Source organism: Mastigoproctus giganteus, chromosome 3, assembly GCF_048544385.1.
Source record: "Mastigoproctus giganteus isolate SK-2022 chromosome 3, ASM4854438v1, whole genome shotgun sequence".
NCBI lineage: Eukaryota > Metazoa > Arthropoda > Arachnida > Uropygi > Thelyphonidae > Mastigoproctus > Mastigoproctus giganteus.
Genome location: NC_143577.1, coordinates 248,496,571 through 248,520,018, shown reverse-complemented (window position 1 = coordinate 248,520,018; position 23,448 = coordinate 248,496,571). Strand labels below are relative to the sequence as shown.

Below are 23,448 nucleotides of genomic sequence, written 5' to 3'. Positions count from 1 at the left end.
TAAAATTTAACATTGTATAAAGGTCAGGCTTACAGTTTTCTTAAGGCCAGTTTAAAAGATATTCCTGACACACCATTATTCATATACACTTGAGAGCCAGCAATGTGGCTGGCTAATACTAATAGAAATTTGGAGTTTGCCAACTTTCCACTTTCTATGATCAAAGAGCATAGGGCTGCACTAAGGTCTAGATTGGCTGCTTACATCACTATCATTGCCAACAGTTCTATGACGGACATATTACTTTGTTATGCCCAGTAATGTTCTGCTTCTGCTTTCAAATAATTTTAAATTACAAATTGAACTATTAGACCGTTTCACATTTTTCATTATGTTGTCCATAGTGGTGTACAATGTATTTTTTCTAAATGTTAATAGAACATTTATAGTATGATTGTTAGTTAATCACTTATTTATGTTTTCTTGTCAGAGAAGGGGGGTCTCAGCATATGATTGTTTAATTAGTTAATCAACTGCTAAATATCCTCCTAACACAGAGCAGTGTCTTGTATAGAATTAAATATTTTTATTCAAAGGGGTTGAGTGCAACAAATGAAGAAGGTCTGTTCTCCCTCATAGGTGAGGCAGAAACCAGGGGGCACAAATATAAAATCTCAAGGAATAACAAAGACTGAATCTCATTAAGTTAACCTATAGGCAGCAGGTTGTCAAATACTGGAATAGGATGCCTGCCAACTTGTTGGAGGCAGTGAATTTATCTAAATGCAAAGCAGAATTGGATGGTTACCTTAAGAAAATTGGAATAGTATAAATATTCTGTTTTTTGTTTATGTGCGTATGTGTGTATTTCTTGGCTAGTTTTTCTGCTTCCTTGTATTATTTGGCTTGACTAATACTAATTTTTTAATGTCTATTTCTTACTATTATGTTGCAGGAAATTATTCATGCAAGAGAAATTCGCGATCGTATCCTGGCAAACTGTGAACTTGCTTTGGAACCTGGAACGACAGAAGAAGAAAAGAAACGATTATTGCACATTGTTATTGTAGGAGGTGGCCCTACAGGAGTTGAATTTGGAGCAGAGCTTTATGATTTTGTTTTAGATGTAAGTGGCTAATGATCTTTCTTCAGAAAGACCTACTTAAACTTGAATCCTCTCTTCTAAAGCTTAATTCAGTAGCCTGTATCTGGTACCTTCCATTGTCTCTGATGAATTACTATCATATTCCAAATGCTTCAGCTATAATATAACCTCTACATTAATCTTGTCTATGTACACACTAGTTGCCTTATGAATATGTGTAAAGCATCTGTTGTTTGAATATGTGTAAAGCATCTGTTGTTTGAATATGTGAAAAGCATCTATTGTCTCTACCATATCCATCCACACATAACTCAACTTATGAAATTTTATATTTGACTTTTACAGAAGGATTTTGAGCCCTCTGAAGTTTTATTAAAATCAGACAAATTGAAATTTGACAATTATTATTTCTTTTTTTTTATGCATATCATATAGTTACCTATACATTGTATATTTTAGCTGAAGTATTGGATATTATGTTTGTTTCTGTGCACTTGAAGGAATAAATGGACAGTATGGTGGATTTGCAGGTTACGTATTCCTTATTTTTGTATTATCAATTTACTAAATATATAAATAATGAATTATTACTCTTTGTTTAGTATATTAATCACAGCAGAAACATGTAATACGATTCATTTTAAATTTTTATTAAATCCAGGAAGAAATATGTAAAGTACATTGCAGAAACATTGAATGCATAATTATGTTCTGAGGTATGTGTTGCTTTTTGTTTATTTTCTTAAATCACAGAGGATCTGTGAAATATGTGTTACTTTTCAATTTTTATTAAAATTCAGGAGGAATTAAGTGAATATTACATTAAAGTAATAATATATAAAATAATTACTTTTATATGTTATTATTCAACTAATTAGTAATTATAACAAGTTAATTTACTTATTCATTTTACACTTCTGTTAATTACAGGAAATGATAATTCAATTAGTTATGGAATACAGTACCACAGGCCCCTTTTCATTTATAATTCAATTAATTTAAGTAAAATAATTGAAGAACATGCCTGAAATGCAACACACTGTATGTGTTACCTAATTGTTATTACTCTTATTCATTTGAATTAACCATATTCCTTAGTTTCTTGTTCACAGTGTACATTTTATATATGTAATAATCTAAGGTTGCCTTAGCACTCATTTTATTTGACACTTATTAAACTGTTAATTAGTGGAGTCCCCCAGGGTTTGTGTAGGGCCCATTGTTGTTTTCAGTATTTATCAATAATATTGATGAAGGTATATCAGGCTTAATGTCTAAGTTTGCAGATGATATGAAGGTTGGCAGGGTTGTTAAAGACAGTAATGATAGTACACTACTGCAACAGGATCTGGAAAAGTTGAACAGGTGGGCTGAGAGGTGGCAACTGAAGTTTAACATTGACAGATGAAAAGTACTGCATATGGGTAGCAGTAAGCCCCAGAGTAACGTACCAACTGGATAGTACTACACTCAGGGTAGTGGAGAATGAAAGGGACCTTGGGGTAATTTTGCAGTCAGATATGAAGTTTTCTGAGCAGTGAAAAAAGGCTGCACGAGCTGCTAATGGTGTCTTGTCAATGATATACAGGAATTTTGCTAGCAGGGATAAGGGGGGGGGGGTTCCCTTGTGTAAGGCAATGGTTAGGCCATACCTTGAGTACTGTATACAAGTCTGGAGGCCTCATTTTAGGAAAGATGTAGAGCTGCTGGAACGAGTACAGAGAAGGGCAACGAGATTGGTGAGGGGAACAAAGGGTTGGTGTTACCAAGAAAGGCTTATGTCCTGCAAATTGGAGCTTCTGGAAACTAGGCACATGCAAGGTGATCTAATTGAGGTGTATAAGGCCCTGAATGGATTGAGCAAGCTCAATGCTAATGGGATTCTTCCTCTTGCTCAGATTACTTATCTAAGGGGACATAAATTCAAATTGAGGAAAGACAATTGTAGAATAGATGTGCAGAAATTCGCCTTTAGCCAGTGGCTGGTTGATAGTTGGAACAAACTTCCATCTGTTATAGTGGAAGTCAGAAAATTAAATAAGTTCAAGGCAGAGCTAGACATTTGGAATGAACGGATGGGTGAAATGGGAAGGGTTTTTTTTTTTTTTTTTTTGCTGATACTGTATAAGCTTGCTTTCTTGCATCATATGCCTCTACTAATGCTAATGCTAACTGACTATTTAAATATCTTATTGGAGACTCTCTGATATGAACTGTTGTTTCTTCAAAACTCCATTTTCTCACATTTCTGCATATTATTTAAATATAAATATTATTTGGGTAGGCAGATTTATCATATTAATAAATAAATTTATTATTTTGCATGTGGCATTCAAATCATTATATAGAATTTCATCAGTTTTGTTTAAATGACTAATTATCTCAAGAACAGTGAATTAATAATTATGTAATTATGATATAATATATCTGTACAGATAAAATTATATCTGTCTCACTTAATTTTCCCCTTTTTTATTTATTTATTTATTATTTTTTTATTATTATTTTTGTTTTTGCTTTTTAAATGTACGGTATGTTAGTTAAACTCAAAAAAGTTCCAGTAATTATGACATTGCACTAACGTGGTAATGGTAATCGAATTTACCTGGTTTCTCCTTCAAAGTGTCCTCCTCCTTCTCTGGTTTTGCAAATATCGCTATAACTCTTGGAAACAGTCCTGGACATTATTTTGTGCACTTGAATGTAAGGCATCTATTGACATTGACTTTGGCACCACCACCACAAAAGTGTTAAATAATCAAGAGAAGCTGTCAAACTTGTATTCCTTAATTGTTGCCTTAATTCACTGGTGTTGATATTTCAAGGGAATATGGCAGATATGGGAATACAGCTCCCTGTGCACTCACCTGCTACTTCTTGCTAATGGCTCAGTATATTGGTACATTGTCATGAAGAACCCAGTTTTGCTTTGCATATAACTCTGATCATTTTTATCAGACAGTGTCCTGTTGACGAAGTGAGATCTCTAAACATGATGGTTTGTTAACACCTACTTACAGATTTGCTAAAACTTCTTCATACAAGGTGAGGAGTCATTCTTCCACACTAATAATTGCTATTTTGTCTACACGTTTTACAGCCAACTTTTGTCCCCATGTTTGCTCAGGAGGACAGAATTAACAGCTGTTGCTCTTCCTTCTGTTGCTCTCTGTTCCTCTTCATTATAAGTCAAGTTGCATATATATATATATACTGTATATATATATATTTTTTTTATGAAAACCCCAAACATGAGAGGTATTAGAACCTATAGTACTTAGTACTGTGCATGGGTTGGAGGTTGAGAAAACGAAAGATATTTATTGACATTAGACTTGAACTTCTGTAGACTAATTTTCAGAAAATATGTATGAAGGAAGGTTGTTCCAGAAAACGGCAGTTGAATGAATAAACGAGGAAGATGGAAAGTGGGTTCTGTTTGTTTGAAGTTGGACAGTAAGTGGATGTTGGCTGGTGGCAGCGCATGTTCAAACCATTTTCAAATAGAGAGTGGGAATTATAGAAGCCAATTCAGAAGAACAGTGCCCATGGAAGTATCTGTATAAAAGGCATGCACCAGAAACAGTACATCTATGAGACAGAGAGTGGAGAGACTCTGTTAGAGATGAGTCATTAATTAACCTAACTGCCCTCTTCTGAATGAAATCTAGAAGCCTGAGAGAGGTTTTGGGGACACCGCCCAAGATGTGGGAACAATATTCCATGGTAGGGCAGATTTGTGATTTGTACAGAGCGAACAGAGCTATTTGGAAGAAAAGTAACGCTGAGAGCAAAAGAGAAAACCAAGTTTTTTTAGATGTAGAGGAAGCAATATTTGTAATGTGCTTGTGCCAAGAGAGATTAGAAGTCAGGGTAATCCCCAAAAGAGATATATCGCCTTGCCTAGAAATTGGAGTGTCACCAAAGATAAGTATAGGAGCAGAAGAATCCTTTTTGTGAGATATAAGACAGAACTGAGTTTTAGAAGAGTTGAAATCAACTAAGTTGTCTTTGCCCCACTGGAGAATTACCTGAAGATTGGCATTTAAGTAATTGGTAGTGAATATTCGAGAAGTTGAAACTGATTGAGCAGGGCAAGTTTTCTCAAACTGGAAAGTGGAATGTAATGTGCTATCATCAGCAAAACTATGGATAGGATTTCCGGTCAATGGAAGAAGGTCATTAACATACAAGAGGAAAAGAGTGGGGGAAAGAACTGAACCTTGGGGACACCAGCATTAGTGGAGGTCAGAAGACAGAGAGCCATCTACCATCACCCTCGGTGCCTCTGTAGCCAGGTGGGCAGGAGCAGCAGTGCATAGCACACACACACACACACACACTTCTTGATTAGACCGGGGTTCGAACCCGTGACCACCAAATACGGAGGATGTGGAAAGGTCAGGTAATGACCACCGCATATCCCCGGAGCAATATGGCCTTAGTTGCTAATGCTCCCAAATAACTACAACAACCATCAACCTCAGAGAGTCAGAGAGAAAATTGGATAACCAATTACAAAAAACAGTTGGCAAACCATAAGATGGAAGCTTGTTTAGAAGACCTTTATGCCAAACACGATTGAAAGCCTTTGAGATGTCAAGAGCAACTGCTTGTGTTTCACCGAACTTTTCTATTGAATTTGTCCATAAATGGGTAACATAAGCCAGAATATCACCAGTGGATCGACACTGACGGAATCCATACTGACGATCGTTGATCAGACGGAAAGTTTCTAGGTAGTTTAAGAGTTGGCGGTTAATGGATTTCTCCATTACTTTAGAAAGAGTAGAAGTAATTGCAATGGGACGATAATTGGATGGGAGGGATTTGTCATCCTTTTTAGGAACTGGCTGGATATGCACAAATTTCCAAGCAGAAGGAAAAACACCTTTGGAATTCCAAGCAGAAGGAAAAACACCTTTGGAATAAGAAAGTGAAAAAAGGTGGCAAAGAATAGGAGTAAGTTCAGGAACACAGATTTTGAGAACAAATGGAGAAATACCATCAGGACCTAGAACTTTCTTAGCATCAAGATTTGTCAAAATCCATCTGACATCCTTTTGATGGAAGACCACAGGAGGCATTGAATGGAGCGTGCTGGGAATAGTGGGAGGTGTTTTACCAAGATCATTAATACATGAATTGGAAGAAAAATGGGATGCTAGTATGTCAGGTTTATCCTTAGCTGAAGTGGCAATAGAACCATCTGGTTTTGACAGAGGTGGAAGCAGAGATGGGCAAACTTTGCCGCCAATAGCTTTGGCAAGAGACCAGAATGCTCAGCTACCATTAGGGCAAGAAGCAAGTTTTCTACTCTTTGTCTGTTCAAAATCTAGTTTGGACTGATTAATAACTGCTTTACAAATGTTGCAAGCTCTGGTGTAGGCAGAAAATGAAACCGAAGAATTGGAAACATGCCGTTTACGATAAGAAACATTCTTCTCTCGATCAGCCTTAGCATATTTATTGGAAAACCAAGGTTTAGATAAAGGGCAAGATTTTAACTTTGAGTGTGGAATAAAGGATTCCATTCCTACAAGAATAATTTCACTGACACGATCTGAGCAAACATTGACATCTTTTGTGTTTGTGTTTTTTTCAAATGTGTTTTGTATTGTATTGTCAAATTTGTATTGTACAACTGACAACTGCTTTAAAAAAAGTATAGCGAACTGCTTCCCATATCACTGTACAGGCTATTACCGAATTGTTTGGGTAATTTCATTTATATGAACAAAAATCTGAATATTTGCTCTGAATGGGAGCAGAATTGGTGAAAACTAAACATATTCAGAATTTGGTACTTTGCATCTTTAGTAGTAATTCATAACTAAAATTTTTGTACATAAACTAGGTGAAATGCCTTTTTTTGCCTTTAGCCAGCGGGTGGTTAATTGCTGGAACAAACTTCCATCTGACGTTGTGGAAGTTGATAGCTTGAATAAATTTAAGGAGGAACTGGATAGGCATTTGGAGGGAATAGTGTGATTTTTTTTTTTTTTTTTTTGGCTGATGCTGCATAAGCTCATACATTTGCTTTCTTGCATCACATGCCACTACTACTACTACTACTACTACTACTACTACTAAATCAAGGTAGGATTATTTAGGTAATTCATATTTACTTTTATTTTGATTTAGCTAAAGTACTTATTTGGCTTCATTCACCACTTGAAATATAAGAAATAATATAAATTTCAAACTAATAATTTCACACTTTATTTATTGATCATTATTTTCCATTAATATTTCCATATTTTTAACAGGATATAAAAAGGTTATACAGAGAGGAAGTGGATTTAGTGAAAGTTACGCTCATAGAGTCAAACAGAATTTTGAGTAGTTTTGATGAAAAACTTAGAAGGTATGCTGAAAAGAAGATAAGTCAGCGAACTAGGTTTCAGCTTATTAAATCTTCTGTGATAGGTATATTTAATTATTCTCATTAATGACATATAGGACTGAAATCTTTATAATTTTATTTTTTTAATTATTTTTTCAATCACTGTAATTCTGTTGCCCATTCATTTTGTAGCCTTATACAGAATATACAACAGTTGCGATGATGATGATTCTGTCAACTTTTGACATACATGCTAATTCTGTTCCATAATTTCTGCGCCTTACACTGCACAGTACGTTAACTGCAAAATGCATGTGGCATGATATAGAGAAAACTGTGTAAGAATGTTAACCCTGGCAGCACTTCCAATTGTAGCAAATACACCTGTCAGGTGGCCGCTTTTTTTTAATTTCTGGAAAACATTTTTTGAATTTTTTTTAAAATTCTTCTTTGAAACTATAAATTTTTTATCCTTTTGTCATATTTATATTTTATTGACATAAAATATAAATATGAATCTATTATACCCCAATTTAAAAAAAAAATTGATGTTGACTCCATGGAGCCGAAGGTGGATCTGTGAAAAACGTCATGTGAAATGCAAAAATACAATTTAAGCTTAATAAAATCAGTTTTATTTTATTCGGTTTTTTGTTTACAATCAACAATAAAGGTCTGTGGTAACTAAAGTAGGATACATAGTTGAAAAAATTCAAACTATTAACATTGCAGTTGAAGACGAAGTCGATACATGATTGACCACGTGTAGTAGATTTTGTAGGATCTGATGCAAGTTTAAGATCGAATGTTGATTCCACGAAGTCGAGGAATGGAGCATTTTCAGGTTTCTTAATCACCCACTAAAATTATTGGGATCTTTTGCAAGTTGAATTCCCTTACAACTTTAGGTATGTCTCCAAACTTTAGCATATAAATTGCTAGATTGGATATTAAGAAAACTTTAATCTGCTCCAATGTTGAATTGGTGACATGTAGAACGTTACAAGCAAAGTCTTCTGTCCATTTATTTCAACTTCAGCTGCACAAATTTTGCCACAATTATCTGTACCAGTGATTTGCCGTAGAGAGTCTGCATCCACGGGAATGAGAATATGTGGCGTACATATTGTCGATTTGACTTTATTGTATATCGCAACACCACCAGATTGCACAGAAGGTCTTTTGAATTGTGTGATATGTTTGTATCCTAAAACATCAACATTTTCATCGTTTTAAAGCCATGTTTCATTTAATACCAAGATATTCAATTCCATGAGAATTGGATTGGTCGCAATGTCTTCACTATGAAGTTTCAAACTCTGTGTATTCAACAATACCATTCTGGAACTTGACAAAGCAACTTGATCCCAAAATTGTAATGCAGTTGTAGAGTGTTTCCAAACAATGGTTATTCAAACGTTTCAATTCAGTTCGAAGATCTTGCATCTTAGGTGTGTTACAACCACAAGCATGGTAGAATGTAAAGTCATCTTTCTGATTTCTGATGTACAGGCCATCGATGCTTCTAACTCTCAACAATGCAACATATACCAGTTGCTGTTCGAGACTCTTATCGTAATCAAATACGATTTCTTTGAAAGTTCCACCCTGAGATTTATGAACCATCATGGCACAAGCTTCAACCAAAGGAAATTAGATACTTTTGCATTTAAGAATTCTGCTTTTGAAAGATACTGTGGTGGAACGTCTCGTAATCGGAGTCCAGCCAGATTTTAATATGCCACGATGTGACAATATGTGTGGGCTTGACTTGAGATGATTCTTAGTTCCAATGTTCTTGCTTTCAAAATGTTACCATAATCTTTTAATTTCTGTTTCTTCCATCTCAACGTGCTGTAAAGTTCTGATTGTTCCATTGACCAAACCATCTTCAACATCGACGTTTGTAGTGATCATGTCAGGTTTTACAGTCGATGGATGCAGTACGTATGGCAAACGTCCGGTCTCTGCTACGCTCATTTGATGGAGTTTTGTTTGCATACTAGTCAACTGTTCATGACTCTTGTAACTGGTGAAGTGATCATTGGCTGTAAATCGATGGTGGTGTTTCCTTCCGATGCTTGAGCATTGTTATTGAACAACATCGTTGTTATGATGAAACAAATGAACAGCATTTGGTACTTGTCCCATGACAAAGTAACGAAGTAGTTACTTTTTTTAACGAGTCATTCAACTCTCGAAAACTAAAAACTTGATTTGAAATCTAGTTACACTGGTGTTCAAAGAAAGTGCATCACCTAGGAATTTCACATTTCTAACCCTTTTTTGCGATGCACTTTCTTTGAATACCAGTGTAACTAGATTTCAAATTGGGTTTTTAGTTTTCAAGAGTTCATTAATGTTTCATTAAATGAAACGTTAATGACTATCATCATCACAAATATAAATATAAACAAAAGATATTTATTAATAGTTAAGGCAAAGCTAAGTAATATTTGACAGGTGCTCTCAAAATATTCCAAGATGAGCATTTGAAACCTTTATAAAACAGTTTTGGTAAACACGACAATTATGGCTGAAATGTTATCAGAAGCCCTCAGTTTGCTTCAGTTTATCATTTTAAATGGAAAACAAAATGAAAAGTTCACTAGGTGCAAACTAATATTTAGTTGAACCGCCTCTGGCGCTGATCACAGCAGCACACCATTGAGGCATTGGGCATGGACAAGATCAATTTCTGAAGATAATCAACTGATAGTTCATGGTTCCAAACACAAATTATGGCTTCCTGAAGTTCAAGAAGGGCCTTTGGTTTCTTTCTGGCAATTGCAGATTCCACACCATGCCAACAGTTCTCTATGGGATTCAGGTCCAGCCGGGCTGTTTTCTGGCCAGCTAAGAGTTGTAATGGACCGTTCTTCCAGCCATTTTTTCGCCAGTAACAAATGTAAACACATTACTGTCAAACCTCTAATACAGAAATGAAGCTAAAGTAACTACAGAAGTGCCTACTTACACTTATTGCCCCCCGATGACAAGGAGCAGAGTCGTCCTGAAAGATGCAATTACTTGGCAGGTTGAAATGGTCTCTAATGGTTGGCAGCAGTTTGCCTTCCAGTATAGCCAGGTATCCATTGGCATTTATGGAACCTTTTATAAACTGCATGTGACCTACCCCGCGATACGAAATGCACTCCCATATCATTTGGCTGGTAGGGAATTTCACTGTAGACACCGTACATTCTGGATGGTATTCTTCACCACGTCTATGGCGAAAAGTTTGCCTCCCATCAGAGCCATGCAGGTTGAATTCCATGTCATCTGAGAAAATAACTGACTTCCACTGCTCGGGGGTCCATTTGACATGCTCCTTACACAAAATTAGTCAGGCCTTTTTCATTTTTTGTGTGAGGAGAGGCTTCTTCTTAGGACAACAGGCTGCAAGTCCATTTTTAAAGAGGCATATTCTGACTGTTACTGCACTTTCCCACTCCTGTATGTTCTTCCCATTCTCTTTTCAGCTCAGACGAAGAAACGTTACGGTTTTTAAGGCATAAGTGCTTCAAAAAACGGTCCTGTTTTGGTGTAGAGACTCGTTTGTGTCCAGTTCCTTTTTTCCTATCAGCAGAACCAGTATTCTTGAGTTTGGAAAGAAATCTACTCACTGTCGACTGATTACAAGACACTCTATAAGCAATATGACGGGAAGAACATCCTTCCTCATGTAAAGCAACAATAGCACTCTTTCTTCGTGGCGTCAACTGCAAGTAACTTGCCATCCTGACAGAAGCAAGGAATGACTGCAACTCTTGCAGAGTATGAAAGTAACAGCTGATACAATATTATGTCATCATCTACATGTGTCGATCTTATCTGATGCAATCTGTAAGAAATATTGCCATATATTTACGTTATTCGGATGACAATTACAATTTTAAGGGGTGATGCACTTTCTTTGGACACCAGTGTATATATCCTTGTAGAGCTCTCAAGGGCAACAATTTTGTTGCTCAATTGTACGCAGCTTGTTGTGTCACTGCACTTATTGCATACAATTGAGTTTTCTTGTTCATATGCATTGTACTTGTTGCATCACTTGCACACAAGTACAACACATGCCAAAATCTACAGCCCAGCATTCGAAGTTATATTGTGAAAGAAAGGGAAATTGGACAGAAATGTGAATCTAGATGACTCTCTCTCTCTCTCTCTTGCTTTCCACCGCCGACTTTGGTGCTTGCTTTTCAATGTTAGATTTGTGATTTTGTCCAAATCTTTGAACACGTTTAGTTGATGTAACTTTCAGCATTGTCACAACTTAACTAAATAAAACACTGCTCAACAAATGCGAAGTAACTGAACGAAGTAGTTACTTTAACAAGTTGTTCAATTCTTGAAAACTAAAAACCCGATTTGAAATCTAGTTATACATCCGTGTAGAGCTCTCAAAGGGCAACAATTTTGTTGTTTGTTATTTTTTTCTAACATTTATAGTTTTCAAGATATTGCGAAAACAAACTTGAAAATGCTCGAATTTTTCAATTCTCTCAACTTTGCGTTGCTATTACTCAGGAACCATAAGAGCTACATCAAAACTATTTATAGATGTAAAAACTACGTTTCCTACTGAACAATTTTGTCACTTACTGTTTATGTCTGTCTATTATAGTTTAGAAGTTATTGAGAGTAAAAGTAACCAAGGTGCAACGGCAAATGACCAAAATGTGAACTTTTTAGTTTTTTTGAAAAAAATGATATTAAATATCAAAATTTCTAATTTTTTCTTGCATATTCGTCGACGGAATTATATACCCAACAAAATAAGTATAAATTGTTTATACTATTGTCTATTAGTTTCGGAGATATAACAGTAGTTAGACATTTAGGCTGCCGTAGCCTAGTGGTCAGGCGCGCGGGTGCATAAGTACACGTGCCTTGAGTGACCGGGGTTCAAGCCCGTGACTACTGAATACGGTGCTGTTTCTTGTAACCTGTCTATCTTGTGAACTCCTCTGACCGTTTGGTCGTCCCGGAGTATAAACAGAAAATTTATTTATTTATTTATTTCACTTTTTGTGACAGCCTCAGTGCCATAGTACCCCCAGAATAGAAGTTATTCACATCAAAAACTATTCCAACTTAAAAGATGTTAAGCTCTTGAAATTTTAACGTGCTCTTGATTTCATCTAAATTTTCCATGCAATGTTGTTGTTATTTGGTTTTTAGGAGCATTAGCAACTAAGGCCATATTGCTCCGGTGCGGTGGTCATTCCCTGACCTTTCCGCATCCTCCGTATTTGGTGGTGACGGGCTCGAACCCCGGTCTAATCAAGAAGCGTGTGCTACGCACTGCTGCTCCTTCCCACCTGGCTACGGAGGCGCCTTCCCATGCAATGTAGTGATACACATACACAATGCCTTGCTATGTTCACTACACACATCAGCCACAGTGATAATCACTGCAGTTGACTGCAGCAAAAGAGGGGAAGGGGATAGATAAACTGCTCATACTGCTGTATTTCATTCAGAATTACAATATTCTTAGTCACAAAGTAATAGGTATCAGAAAAACTTTTATATTGACATCTGCCTTTGCTTCTATGCGATGTCTGATTTGTACATATTTCCTGTCATAAATACAAGCCTTGATCGGAAAGTTTGGTGAATAATCCTATAATTCTTCAATGTGTAGTGGTAGCTAAAAGATTGTATCTTAGAGCAAAATCTTTTGGGCATGTGCACACTAAGTTTTATTTTATTTATTAATTTTTTTATAGGAACCCCAAACACAAACGGTATTAGAAATAATAGTACTTTGTACCATATTTGAAAGTTGAGAAGACTGAAGATACTTATTGACATTACACTTGAATATCTGCAGATTCTCATTTTCAGGAAATACATGTGAAAAAAGGTTGTTCCAAAGAACAGAAGTAGAAAGGATGAATGAGAAGAGGAGAAGTTAGTTTTGTGAGTTTGAAGGATGGATGTTGACTATCTGAAGCACGCATCATTCAGAACTGTTTTGGAAGACAGAGGAGTGGAATTGCAGATACCAATTCAAAAGAACAGTTCCTCTGAATGTATCTAGAAAGGCATACAGCAGAAATCAAATGTCTGTAAGAGAGCGAGAGAGTACAGATTAATTTCTTAAGATTAATTAACTCATTAATTAACCTGACTGCCCTCTTAACTAAGTTAGGAGCTTGAGCAATTTGGGGGAGGCACCAACCCAGATGTGAGAACAGTATTCCATGCTGGATTTTAAATTTGTCCAGAGTCTTTAGTTATTTAGAAGAAAAGCAACCAAGAGCAAAAGAGAAAAACCCATTTTTTGATACAGAGGAAGCAGTATTTATTTTGTGCTTATATTAAGAGAAGTTAGAATCATGGTAATCTGCATTAGAGATATGTGACCTTCTATAGAGATCTGTGTGTCACTGATGATGAGCATGTGGCAACAGACGCTTTATTCAAGTGAGAAATAAGACAGGACTGAGTTTTAGAAGGATTGAAGTTAACTAAGTTTTCTTCTCATCCTCATCCACAATCAAGGATTACCTGGAGATTGGCATTTAAAGAATCGGTGGTGGATATTCATTTCTTGGTGATTCCCTTCTACTTTCTCTCTCTCTCTCTCTCTCTCTCTCTCTCTCTCTCTCTCTCTCTCTCTCTCTCTCTCTCTCTCTCTCTCAGGGTAATAGGGTAATTTGGGATTTTTTTTTTTTTTTTTTTTTTTTTTTGGCTGGTGCAGCATAAGCCTCGGGCTTCCTTGCACCATATAGCTAATAATAATAATAATAATAATAATAATAATAGTTCAAGTTAGCATTAGCATTAGTAGAGCAGAGCAGCATATGATGCAAGAAAGCAAGCTTATGCAGCATCAGCCAAAAAGGGGAAAAAAAATAAAAAATCGCTCCCATTGCACCCCTCCATTCGTTCCAAATACCTGTCCAGCTCAACCTTAAATTTATTTAGGCTATCAACTTCCACAACAAAGGATGGAAGTCTGTTCCACCAACCAACTACCCGCTGGCTAAAGGCAAACTTCTGCACATCTGTCTTTCCTCAATTTGAATTTATGCCCTCTCAGGTGATTATTCTGAACAAGAGGAAGAATCCCATCAGCATTGAGCATGCTCAAACCATTCAAGGCTTTATACACCTCAATCAGATCACCTCACAGGTGCCTAGTCTCCAAACACTAATTTGCAAAACATAAGCCTTTCTTCGTAAGAGCAACCCTTTGTTCCATTCACTAATCTTGTTGCCCTCCTCTGTACTCATTCCAGCAGCTCTACATCCTTCTTGAAATGAGGCCTCCAGACCTGTATACAGTACTCAAGGTGTGGCCTGACCATTGCCTTATACAAGGGAATAATCACCTCCCTATCCCTTCTAGAAAAATTCCTGTATATAATTGACAAGACACCATGAGCTACTCTTGCAGCTCGTCTGCACTGCTCAGAGAACTTCATATCTCCCTGCACAATTACCCCCAGGTCCTTTTCATTCTCTACCACTGTCAGTGTAGTACCGCAGAGTTGATACGTTGCTCTGGGGTTACTGTTTCCCATATGTAGTACTTTACATTTGTCAATTTTAAACTTCATTTGCCACCTCTCAGCCCATCTGCTCAACCTTTCCAGATCCTGTTGCAGCAGCATAGCATCAGTAGTGTCCTTAACAACCCTGCCAACCTTTGTATCGTCTGCAAACTTGGACATTAAGCTTGATATACCCTCATCAATATCATTTATAAATACAGAAAACAACAATGGACCCAACACTGAACCCTGAGGGAATCCACTAATAACATTAGTCCACGATGAGCAGTGTCCGTTGATTACCACTCTCTATCTTCTCCCACTCAACCATCCCTTTATCCATAGCAGCAATTTGCCTCCAATGCCGCACTGCTCCAATTTGTTCAGCAGTCTTCCATGTGCAACAGTATCAAAAGCCTTTCTAAGATCCAAATATATGATATCAAGGTTATTCCTTACATCCAGTTCCTTTGTGACCACATCATAGTATCCAATAAAATTGGTCACGGAAGACTTTCCCTGAACAAAACCATGCTGTGTCCGAGCTATAACTGAAGTCTTGTCTAGATGATCCTGCAGTGCTTCTTTAACCAGTGCCTCCATTAATTTTCCTGGAACAGAAGTTAAACTAACAGGTCTATAATTACTTGTTTGTTTGTTTGGTTGGTTTTTAGGAGCATTAGCAACTAAGGCCATATTGCTCCGGGATATGCGGTGGTCACTCCTTGACCTTTCCGCATCCTCTGTATTTGGTGGTGACGGGCTCGAACCCTGGTCTAATCAAGAAGCGTATGCTGCGCACTGCTGCTCCTTCCCACCTGGCTACAGAGGCACCATAATTACTTGTGTTGCCCTTTGATCCTCCTTTGTGAATTGGGGTCACATTTGCACATCTCCAGCTCCTGAGTCCAAAGAAGCTCTCATAATTATGGCTAAGGGTGTGTTTACTTCCTTTTCTACCTCCTTTAATATAACTGGATAGATCCCATCCACCCCGGGTGGCTTTTTTATGTTTATCTTCAATAATTTCTCCTCCACTTTCCTCTCAGTTATTACAAAATCATCTAGCTCACTGCCAGAGTTTAACTCACCTCTGGCATTCCCCTCCCTGAATAACTCCTCATGTGTGAATGTAGATGCAAAATACTCATTTAGTTTGTTAGCCACCTGAGCAGGATCATCAACAGTTGAATCATCAATATCCAGTGGACCAATCAGATTCATCCCTTTCCTTCTAGAGTTTATATAGGTAAAGAACTCGTTTTTTGACTTTTGTGGACTTATTGGATGATTGTTTTCTGCAGCAGCATGTTCGAGAGGCAACCAGAGAAAGTAACACTCTTGATCTGGTTATCAGCAGTGATCATTCGTGTATTAAGAATTTGCAGATAAAGGAACCACTAGGTGGCAGTGATCACTGTGTGCTGAAGTGGGATTTACTCAAAGAGGTAACTACCGTCAGGGGTAAAGGAAAGGGTTTTTGCTTCCGTAAAGGGGAGTACAGTGGTCTCAGACAGTTTTTAAATTCTGTACAGTGGGATCAACTGACGATGTTACAAACAGTAAATTCTAAGTGGGACGCATTCAAAGAATTAATCGTGGAAGCTACTAGACTTTATATACCGATTAAGAAATATCGTTCAAGGTTTAGGCCTAAATGGTTATCAAATGAACTAATGAGACTTGTGACAGAGAAGAAAAATGCATGGGATGCATATAAATTATCAGGTGATGCAGAAGCCTGTGGCAGATATAAGCTAGTCTGTAATCAGGTCACAAAGGAGGTTCGGCAAGCGAAGGCGGATTACGAGAAATCTTTGGCAAAAGATGCTAAGAAAAACAGTAAGGATTTCTTTACTTATATAAACTCTAAAAGGAAGGGGATGAATATGATTGGTCCACTTGACATCGATGGTTCGACTGTTGATGATCCTGCTCAGATAGCAAACAAACTGAATGAGTATTTTGCATCTACATTCACACGTGAGGAATTATTACAATTTGAAAATGGAAGAAGGTTATCAAATTGTAGCAGTTTGCTTAATGATTTTGTAATAACTGAGAGCAAAGTGGAGGAGAAATTGTTGAAGTTAAACATAAGAAAGGCACCTGGGGTGGATGGGATCTATCCAGTTATTTTAAAGGAGGCGGCAAAGCAACTAAGCAAACCCTTAGCCATAATTATGAGAGCATCCTTGGACTGGGAGGTTCCCACGGACTGGAGATGTGCAAATGTGTCCCCAATTCACAAAGGTGGATCGAAGGGTGACACGAGTAATTACAGACCAGTTAGTTTAACTTCTGTTCCGGGTAAAATAATGGAGTCGCTGGTTAAAGATGCATTGCAGGATCATCTAGACAAGACTGCAGCAATAATTCAAACACAGCATGGGTTTGTTAAGGGAAAGTCTTGTCTGACAAATTTGATTGGTTATTATGATGTGGTCACAAAGGAACTGGATGCAAAAAATAATTTTGATATCATATACTTGGATTTCAGGAAAGCTTTTGACACTGTTGCGCATGGAAGACTACTGTACAAATTGGAGCAGAATGGTATTAAGGGTAAGTTGCTACAATGGATAAAAGGATGGTTAAGTGGGAGAAGACAGAGGGTGGTAATCAATGGGTGCTGCTCTTCGTGGACTAATGTTATTAGTGGAGTCCCACAGGGTTCGATGTTGGGTCCACTGTTGTTTTGTGTATTTATCAATGATATTGATGAAGGTATATCAGGCTTAATGTCGAAGTTTGCAGATGACACAAAGGTTGGCAGGGTTGTTAATGACAGTAATGGCAGTGTGCTACTGCAACAGGATCTAGATAATTTGGGCAGATGGGCTAAGAAGTGGCAACTGAAGTTCAACCTTGACAAATGCAAAGTACTGGATATGGGTAGAAGTAACCCCAAAGAAACGTACCAACTGTGTGGTACTACACTTAAGGTGGTAGAAAATGTAAAAGACCTGGGAGTAATTGTGCAGTCAGATATGAAGTTTTCTGAGCAGTGCAGACAGGCTGCTAGGGCGGGTCATGGGGTTTTGTCAATGATATATTGGAATTTTGCTAGCAGGGAAAAGGACGTGATTATCACTCTGTATAAGGCAATGGTCAGGCCACGCCTTGAGTACTGCGTACAGGTCTGGAGGTCTCATTTTAGGAAGGATGTAGATTTGCTTGAGCGTGTACAGAGAAGAGCAACACGATTGGTGAGGGGAATGAAGGGATTCTCTTACCAAGAGAGGCTTAAGTTCTGCAAATTGCAGTGGCTGGAGACTAGGCACCTGCGCGGTGATCTGATTGAGGTCTATAAGGCCTTGAATGGGTTGAGCACGCTGAATTCTGATGGGATCCTTCCACTTGTTCAGATTACCAACCTACGGGGACATAAGTTCAAATTAAGAAAGGACAGATGTAGAATAGATGTGCGGAAATTTGCCTTTAGCCAGCGGGTGGTTAATTGCTGGAACAAACTTCCATCTGTCGTTGTGGAAGTTGATAGGTTAAATAAATTTAAGGAGGAACTGGATAGGCATTTGGAGGGAATGGTGTGATTTTTTTTTTTTTTTTTTTTTGGCTGATGCTGCATAAGCTCCTACACTTGCTTTCTTGCATCATGTGCCACTACTACTACTACTACTACTATAAGAACAGATCCATCATTCTGTACCCAGCTGGTCTGGCATCATCCAACTTTTGGCTGTTTCCAAAATTAAAACAGGAAATGAAAGAAGAATGATTTGAGTTTATTTAAGGTTTGAGTTGGATCTAATTTAACATGATAGACTCTCTAAAAACATTCAAATTCATATTGAAGAATATTAACAATGTAAACATTTATCATTAAGTAAAATTTGCTGCTTTCTTTTTTTTTTTTTCTGAAAACCCCTAGCACAAAAAGTAACTCTGTAGTACTTTGTACCATTCATGGGTTGAAGGTTGAGAAGATGAAAGAAGATACTTGTGAACATTACACTTGATTTACTACAGATTGTAATTTTCAGAAAATACATATGAATGGAGGTTGTTCAGGAAAATGTAAGTTGAAGGAATGAATGAGGAAAAAGAAAAGTTGGTTCTATAAGTTTGAGGTTGGACAGTGAAAAGATACTAATTGGTTCTGGCACATGTTCGGATTGGTTTGGAAGAGAGAGGGGGATTTATAGAAACTAATTCCAGCAGAAACAGAATGTCTGTGAGACAGAAAGTGAAGAGACTGTTAGAGGTGAGTCATTAATTAACCTAACTCTAATTGCCCTCTTTTGAATGGAGTCTAGAAGCCTGAGAGAGAGAGAGAGAGAGAGAGAGAGAGAGAGAGAGAGAGAGAGATGTTTTGGTGGCACCACCCCAGATGTAGGAACAATATTCTATGGTAGGGCAGATTTGCAATTTGTACAGAGTGAGTAGCTGTTTGGAGGAAAAGTAATGCCGAGAGCAAAAGAGAAAACCCAGTTTTCTCTTTTGTGATGTGGCTTATGCCAAGAGAGATTAGAAGTCAGGGTAATCGCTAATAGAGATGTGTGATCTTGTCTAGAAATATGAGTGTCATCGAAGATAAGCATGGGAGCAGAATTCTTTTTGAAAGATATGACAGGACTCAGTTTTAGAAGGATTGATTGAAATGAAGGATTTAAATCAGTCATGATTAGAAGCCTTTGAAATGTCAAGGGCAACTGCTTGAGTTTCATCAAACTTTTTCATTGAATTTGCCCATAGATGGGTTAAATAAACCAATATATCACCAGTGGATTGACACTAACAGAATGTGGATTCCGTCATTAATCAGCTGGAAGGTTTCTAGATAGTTTAGGAGTTGGCAGTTGATGGATTTCTCCATTATTTTAGAAAGAGTAGAAGTAAATGTAGTGGGATGATAATTGGATGGGAAGGATTTGTCACCCTTTTTAGGAACCAGCTGCATACAAGCAAATTTATAAGCAGAAGAGAAAACACTAGTGGAATTAGAAAGTGTAAAAAGTTAACTCAGGAACACAAGTTTTGAGAACAAGCAGAGAAGTACCATCAGGACTTGGTGGTTTCTTGGCATCATTTGTTTGACGGAAGTCCATAAATAAATAAACCAGAAATAAATGAGACCATGCATAAACAAACTGTTATTTATGGAATATTACATTGTTTATATACAGAATTTGATGTAGTTATAAAATTTTTCTTTCAATATAATAGTTATATCAAAGTAATTTTACATTTTTTTAAGTAAATTTAAATAAACAAAATGTTACCATCTTTGTTTTTTCTCTACGTATAAAATGGCAGTTGCTATTCTCCAAGCATAAAGACAGTAGTGCTGCCTTTGTGCTATTTTGATTAAATTTTGATTAAATTTTTTTAGAAGTAAAACCGGATTGCGTAGTACTCAATGACAGGACCATTATCCCATGTGGACTAGTTGTTTGGTGTGCTGGACTTGCTCCTCAGCCATTTGTGAAGACATTAAATATTCCCAAAAATAAACATGGCCAGGTGAGAAAAAGAAAGTATTTTTTTATTTATTTTAGTCTAATATAATATAATGCTAATTCCATAAATGTTTTTATGAAATCTCTCTCTCTCTCTACATGCACGCACAGATCATCCAATGTATGAAAAAGTGAAGGCGAATTATTTGCACTGTAACTGTAACAGCATCCCAAAAACAAATGTTTTTAGAATATTGAATGGCATTCTTGGGAAAAAGGAATATTTTTGTGAAATACTAACTCAAAAGGATACTCTTTTAGGAATACATTGCAAAAGTCGAAAACCTGGCAGTTTAAAGCAGTTGTTCTTAACCTTTCCAAATGTATGAACCACTTTTCAATTGAACAGATTTTTCAAGAACTACCAATGTCTTTTATATCTCTAATTTTAATTAAAATAATAGAAATGATATTAGTGTTATTATAGAAATATTATTAACATGTGTTCAAACAGCTCTTGTCAAGGAAACACATCTGTTATAAAAATAATTAGAACTATCTTTCTATAATAAAATCAGTTTACTGAACTTTTATCGCTGCATGGATCACCTGTTAAGTACTCACAGACTGCAGGTTAAGAAACAGTGATATAGAGCTAAAATTAGCTTCAAGCATCGTAATAAAATCAAAGAAAGTTCATTGGGTGAAAAACCTTGCCACATTTACAAGTTAAAGATAAACTGAATTACTTATTTATTGAAGCAAAAATTCAATTCTATACTGTTGCCATCTTTCTTTCTACTTAGTCTGTGCCAGTTTCACTAGGGTAATAGGCTTGAATTTTCCAATTATACAGACAGCTGGTAGAAATGTTAAAAGTTGTTGAGATTAATAATGACCTTACTTACCAGAATACCAGACAGTACTAACCATACACTTAACACTGTTAATACTTTGCTCATCAGCAACCCATCGAAGTATATGGTTATTGCTAGTAATCATCTAAATCCTTCAAATCACAACTCAATGATGGTCTCTTCTCCATTGGAGCTGCTTACTCTTTCTCTCTCTCGTGGCCATTCTGAGCCTCGTGTTGTTTATCGCAAGAATGCAAATTGGGATGATTTGCATAATTTTATTTCCTTTTTCCTTAGTTGAATTACTGTTTCAGATGTTCCAATCCAAATACTTTCTCAGATCACGTCAGTGAAATTATTCTTGTAAGGATGAAATCTCTTGTGCCTTATTCCATCCTAAAACCACATCCTTTATCTAAACTTTGGTTTTCCAACCAAATTCAAGATAAGACTGTATCATATTACAATTAGCTTATGTCCAGATCTCCAGCTTCATTTTCTCTCTACACTAAAGCTTTACAACAGTTCTGAACAATTATTAATCAGTCTAAATGGTAGTTGAGCCTTCTGAAATCTTCCAATGCTATTGACTACAACTTTTGTCTATTTATCCTTCCACTACTTTTACAACCTGATAGTTCTGTTGCATCCTCAGCTAAAGACAAAACTGCTTATTAGCATCCTGCTGCTCTTCTAACTCTTAATATTGATGATTTTGTTAAAATTTATCCTAAAGTTACATTCCAGACAATGCCCCTTATAATCTTCTGATAGAAGGATATTAGAAGAATCGTGAACAATCTTGTTACCAAGCTGATGGCTTTTTCCATTTATTCTCAAAACCTCTGCTCGCTCCCTGAACTTCCTACTGTTTTGTTTTCCCTTTTTACACTTTCCTGTTCCTTTTGCATGGAAATTTGCTCATATCTAGCCAGTTCCTAGAAAAAGTGACAAATCTCTCCCTTCCAGTTAATGATCTATTGCACTTACCTCTACTTTTTGTAGAATTAAGTGTAATAAGACATTAACAGTTGGCAGTTGATGGAGAAATCCATCAACTGCCAACTGCTGTCTTGAAACCTTCAATCTTTTCAGTTTGCCAATATGGTTTCCATCAATGTAAATCCTATGATATTTGGGCTTACAATGCTCATCTTTGGGCAGAATCAATAGAAATTTTTGGAAAAACATTTTGATATTGATAGTGGAACTCCCTAATGAAGAAAAAAAAAAACTATTTTTTTCAAAGTCCTGGTGATATTTTTCGAATATCACCTTTCGGTGATATTCGAAATCTTTAACTATAGCTGGAAGCTAAAATAATTTGGCATTTACAGAAATTACTATGATTTCTTTGAAAAAGAATTTAATATGCAGAACATTTTTTAATCAACTTTTTTTTTTAATATTTCTCACCCACAGGAGCATAATTTAAACTACATCTGGCAATTAAGCTTGATTAAATATTGCAAATATATGTCTGGGAGCACTGTTAAAACTATCAGTAACCTTTGTATTGACTTAATAACATTTTCTAAAATCCATGAATATGGGCTGATGATCAGAAACCCCTGATAAGACCCCAGGGGCTTACATCTGGTGAGTATGGGCTTGGCAAACCCACGATCCTGAGCTGGATATCATCATTCTTCTCTTCTTGCTTTCTTGGTGATTCCCTTTTACATCTGTCTCTCTCTCTCTCTCTCTCTCTCTCTCTCTCTCTCTCTCTCTCTCTCTCTCTCTCTCTCTCTCTCTCTCTCTCTCTCTCTCGGGGTAACACGAGGGAATTTTTTTTTTTTTTTTTGGCTGGTGCAGCATAAGCCTCAGGCTTCCTTGCACCTTAAGGCTAATAATAATAATAATAATATCTAAAGTTTGCAACAGTAATTTTTTTTATGAACCAGGATGACAATAGAATGATATTGGTTATCTTTAGGTATTAATTTTCTGACTTAATCTCTATATTGCCATAATGATGTATGGTAAAAAATGTACATTTTTTATCATACATCATTATGGCAATATAGAGATTTGTTGTTTTATTGCTTTTCAGCACCTACAATGTGAATTAATGAGTAAAAGGAGTGAAATTATAAAATATGCTTAATAAAGAGAATGTAAAATTCTACACTTTTACATTTGCTAAACAGTTCAATTAAATTCAATTCAATTTAATTATAATTGCAACATTTATTATTCACCTCCCATATGTTCTTTTTTTTAAGTCTCTTCATAGGCACACAATGTTCACAAGTCTTACATAACAATA

At 36.5% G+C, this 23,448-nt stretch overlaps 1 protein-coding gene across 1 annotated transcript in view; it reads left to right on the top strand.

The window, feature by feature from the left end:
• LOC150089015 (uncharacterized) overlaps window positions 1-23,448 on the top strand; it is a 75,949-nt gene that overhangs the window by 37,545 nt on the left and 14,956 nt on the right. The window contains exons 4-6 of the mRNA XM_090370379.1: window positions 896-1,066; window positions 7,315-7,474; window positions 20,256-20,386. Coding sequence (XP_090226505.1) covers window positions 896-1,066; window positions 7,315-7,474; window positions 20,256-20,386 — 462 coding nt within the window. The remainder of the gene's footprint in view (window positions 1-895; window positions 1,067-7,314; window positions 7,475-20,255; window positions 20,387-23,448) is intronic.